General features: G+C 35.0%; 1 protein-coding gene across 1 annotated transcript; it reads right to left on the bottom strand.

Moving 5' to 3' along the window:
• Positions 1-345: 345 nt before the first annotated feature.
• LOC122403167 lies at positions 346-3,101 on the bottom strand. The gene is made up of 3 exons (XM_043406521.1): positions 1,511-3,101; positions 773-1,270; positions 346-458 (listed from the first exon to the last, which is right to left on the bottom strand). Exons 1-3 carry the CDS (start codon positions 3,099-3,101, stop codon positions 346-348), a joined length of 2,202 nt encoding a protein of 733 aa, XP_043262456.1.
• Between the last annotated feature and the right edge of the window lie 1,122 nt (positions 3,102-4,223).

The following is a 4,223-nucleotide window of genomic DNA, read 5'->3' as shown; positions in this document are numbered from 1 at the left end:
CCATTTTAGCATTAATAAATCTATCGAGTAGGACTTGCACGGATTGATCACTTTTTTCAGAATGCACAGTGCGCAATCTTGCCCACATACTTGCTGCTGTAGAGCAATCGGATAAATACTTTAACTGTTCTAACTCTAGACCTCGCATCAGGAATGCTTGTGCTTCAGCATCCTTTTCATCATAGATTTTATTATTTTCTGTAGTTCGTTTTTCAGTACCGAGAATATACGGCTTCAATTTATTTTCTGTCATGAAGATTTCCATTTGTCTACGCCACAATTGGTAATTTTGACCGTTAAATCGATGTATTTGAAAAAGACGTTGCTCACTAACCTTCATTTCTTTTATTTATTTATTTCTGCCTGTTGCGTTAAATTTACTTGAAGTTCTGTTTCAAAATTTGAACATGAATTGATAAAACTAGATTCTTCTATGGCCACGTAGCTGGGCCCATAACCTGTTAACGTTGATACAATAATTACACAACACCGCACTAAGCACGTGTTTACACTGCGAGATCTTACGGAAGAAGAAGGAAAAGGTCGGAAGAGATCGGCGACAATCATACGCCATCTAGTCAAAATCGTTATACATATGTATACACACGCTCCATCTGTTGTGCCACTCGCGCATCTTTCCCCACTCACACTACAACTCACGTGTGTGGAAGGCGGACAACTGTTTACTTCAACAGTTCTTCTTTTCATTGTGTGAATATGCAAAAATCTCTCGGAATTGTAATGAAACCATCATTATCAACTGGCATTTTACCATCACCCATTAAAAGCAATTGCTTTGAAAATGTTACAGCTGATTGATCATTTTGCAATTGCACACGAACATTGGTGGTGAGTCTTAACGTTTTAACGTATCTCCATAGATTTGATAGCTTCAAACACGCATTTATTTCATCAGCTGGTGTTGATTTTGAGATAACAGGTGGTGTTTGTCTAAAGTCTCTTGCTAACAATATTAAAGCACCACCAAATATATTTTGATTTCCACGGAAATCTCTCATTGTTCGATCCAAAGCTTCAATTGGTTTCTTGTGTGCCATTGTGCATTCATCCCACAACAAAATATCAAATTGTTTCAAAACTCTAGCCATGCCAGAGGTTTTTGATAAATTGCATGATGGTGCTTCATTTATCGTCATATTCAAAGGCAATTTTAGCGCTGAATGTGCTGTCCTACCACCATCCAATAAAGTGGCTGCAATTCCAGAAGATGCAAGTGCCAAAGCAATTCTACCACGTGCTCGTACAGTTGCTAAAATTAAAGTTATCAAAAAAGTTTTGCCAGTACCACCAGGTGCATCCAAAAAGTACATCCCACCATTACCATTATCAATTTCTTGCATAATTTTTTCATAATCTAATTTTTGCTGTTGATTTAATTTAGGAATATTTTCTTGAACATAATTTGTCAGCATATTTGGATCGTAATTCTGTTCTCGAAGCAAATCTTGATTAAAAATATCATTTCTTGAACGATTGGGTGATGGCATACCTAACTGAGCCAAAGCTTTACTCGCCATTCCTAAACACATATCCTCAGTCAATATCAATGCCTCATTATACATTTCCTCTGTATAATTCAATTGAGCATTATTATTTAAGGTGCGTATTCGATGTAAAATATCTTCCGTCATGTAATCACGAAATTTCATCCATAAAGCAGATGGATTAGCCGGATTGCACGTTGAGATAATGATAGAAAATAAAATTCTAATTTGTTGTGGATATGCTGATACCGATGCATCAGTTAATGTATTTTCCCAATGTGTATCGTGCTGAAGCAATCCTAGTTTTTGACATGCTTCACGGTAAGTGGCGCATAATTGTCCATCAAGAGTTCTCAAATAATTAAATGATGTTGGACCATGAACATTTATCAAAAGCAAACGCAAATAAAAACACTCATCATTATTTGGGTGAACTGTGTAAATTCGACCTAAAGCATCAGTTTCAAACACATTTGGATGACCTTGAACAGATTTGCCTTGCTTTCGACGTTGAAATTCCTTTTTTGATGCATTCCAAGTATAATATGATGGAACCTGAGCATAAAGCAATGTTCTTGCAAATGAATCTTCTTGCCACAATTTAAGAAATGCGGTTAAAGTTGTATTTGGTGGCGCAATTGCTCTTTGTGCTGCATTTTGTTCATTAAAACAAATACGCTGACCATTTTCCAAATGAACAGCTAAATGTTGAACGGTTGGGTATCTTTCATGTATTGCAAAAGAGAGTATACGCCATACTGCTTCATTACTGCTGATGTATCGACCAGTTCGGTAATGTTTTATTTCATCATTTTCAACAACACCGAAAGCAGCCATATCACTACCTTTCGTGATATATTTACAAATATATTTGATCGCTTTAACTGAATTGCAGTATTCAACGTTAATGTGAGCCTTAAAAGTTTTTGATAAAATTGGTGAATATGGGACAATCCAACGATTGTCGACTTCGATTTCTTGTGTTCTCACTTTGACAGTTGTTGATCTACCATTATCTTGTGTTGATCGTCGACGATATTTTGGATACCCATCATTTCCAGTAATGGTTTCAGAATCTAATGCTTGTGGATAATTTTTTGTACACTTTCCATCTTGCATACATACTGAATTCATATTCAAACTACCGCATGGTCCATGAATCATGTTTTTGGTAACAATTTCATGCAATTCAGGATCAATTTCAGGATCAGGAATTTCTGCTGATATAACGCTATCAATTTGTTCTGGTGTTATTTTGTCAACCATCCAAATTAAAATGTGAGCGTGTGGTAGTCCTCTCTTTTGCCATTCAATCGAATACATCCAGCAACGTACTTCACCAAATATTTTTAATTTTATCAACATGTCCATTAATGATTTCATCTTTTGCTTAAATACACGTGCAGTTATATCATGTCGGTCTGTTGGCCCTTGACCTTCAAATAAATGTTCTTTAATTTCTGTCCATTGCGGATTGCACGTGAAAGTTATAAATAAATCAGGTCTTCCATAATGACACACATAACACATTGCATCTTGCGCGTATTCATGCATATGTCGTGGTCCACCAACATATGACGATGGTAGAATCACCATATTGGCAATATCATTAGGATCCACATCATTGTTAATAGCATCACGCAAATGAATGTATTCTTCTGAACGTAGTTTTGCTTGATTATATTTGATGTAATTTAAACGTTCAGTTTCAATTTTTGCATACATATCAACAATGTACTGATGAAAAAGCTTACGGCAATGCAAAATGTGATTGTATTCATTTTGTCGAACCATTAATCGATACGCGTAATAATTCATAACGCTAACCTTTTTATCAGTTACCGCACCTGCCATAAAAAGAATTAAAAATAAATTCCATTAATCAATTATATTTTAATTTCACTCCTTAAAATTATTTTATTTTGTACGCACCGGTTGAATGATTAATCATTCTTAAATTAAAATGGTACCCATCTTCACCTTGCCAAAAAATTAGCGGATATTACAACGAATCATAAGAACGGTGTGTTTCACTAACATTTTCCAACTGGTCATTTCTACGTTGCAAAATAATATCACGCCTATTGAATTCTTCTCCAACCATGACAATCGCTACTTCATCTTCAAAGCTTGGTGCATTAAATCTTCCTACATGTTGGCCAGCTGGCGTTTTATCCGCATTTATTCTTATTCCATAATTGTCAGCAGGCACATTATCAATTTGTGATTTAAACATTCTAACCAATTCATTATGTTCATGTAATAATATTTGTAATTCACGAATAATTGGTTTGCTTAATTTCGGATTTATTGAATAACGCTGATCAACTTCTTCATCTCCATTTCCCATGAAATAAATTTGTAGAAAGCGATACTCTTGGTTGTCGAATGGCAATAACGCACCAATTTTATGGTACACCTGACCCTGAATCTTTAATTAATATTCAACAAATTGGTTAGAATTTTCGTATAAATGAAAACATATATTAATATCTGAATTGAAAACCACATTATTTACCTTAAAAGTTGGCATAAATCTATCACGAACAATGTGTTGTGCTCCAAATGATGTCATTTGAAAGCAACAATTGTACGACTGAATGAATTTCAACAAATGTTTTGACTGATTTGTTCTGCCACGAACCAAAGAGAATAATGGCTCAGGTGGTGGACTTAATGGTGTTAATTTAACTTTTCCGCCAGCACAACACATTCCAT

Source organism: Colletes gigas, unplaced genomic scaffold (genome assembly GCF_013123115.1).
Source record: "Colletes gigas isolate AHSC1104 unplaced genomic scaffold, ASM1312311v1 Colletes_gigas_Sc00045, whole genome shotgun sequence".
Classification (NCBI taxonomy): domain Eukaryota; kingdom Metazoa; phylum Arthropoda; class Insecta; order Hymenoptera; family Colletidae; genus Colletes; species Colletes gigas.
Note: the sequence above shows the minus strand (reverse complement) of the source record. Positions and strands in the feature narration are given on the sequence as shown.

Excerpts from the sequence above, each read along its gene's own strand:
- LOC122403167 (XM_043406521.1), bottom strand. The coding sequence starts at position 3,101 with ATGGTGATTCTACCATCGTCATATGTTGGTGGACCACGACATATGCAT. Across the intron at positions 1,271-1,510 it reads TAAAGCTTTGGCTCAGTTAG|CAACTGTACGAGCACGTGGT; the intron begins GTATGCCATCAC and ends CTTTAATTTTAG. Across the intron at positions 459-772 it reads ATTGCTTTTAATGGGTGATG|GTTATGGGCCCAGCTACGTG; the intron begins GTAAAATGCCAG and ends CAACGTTAACAG.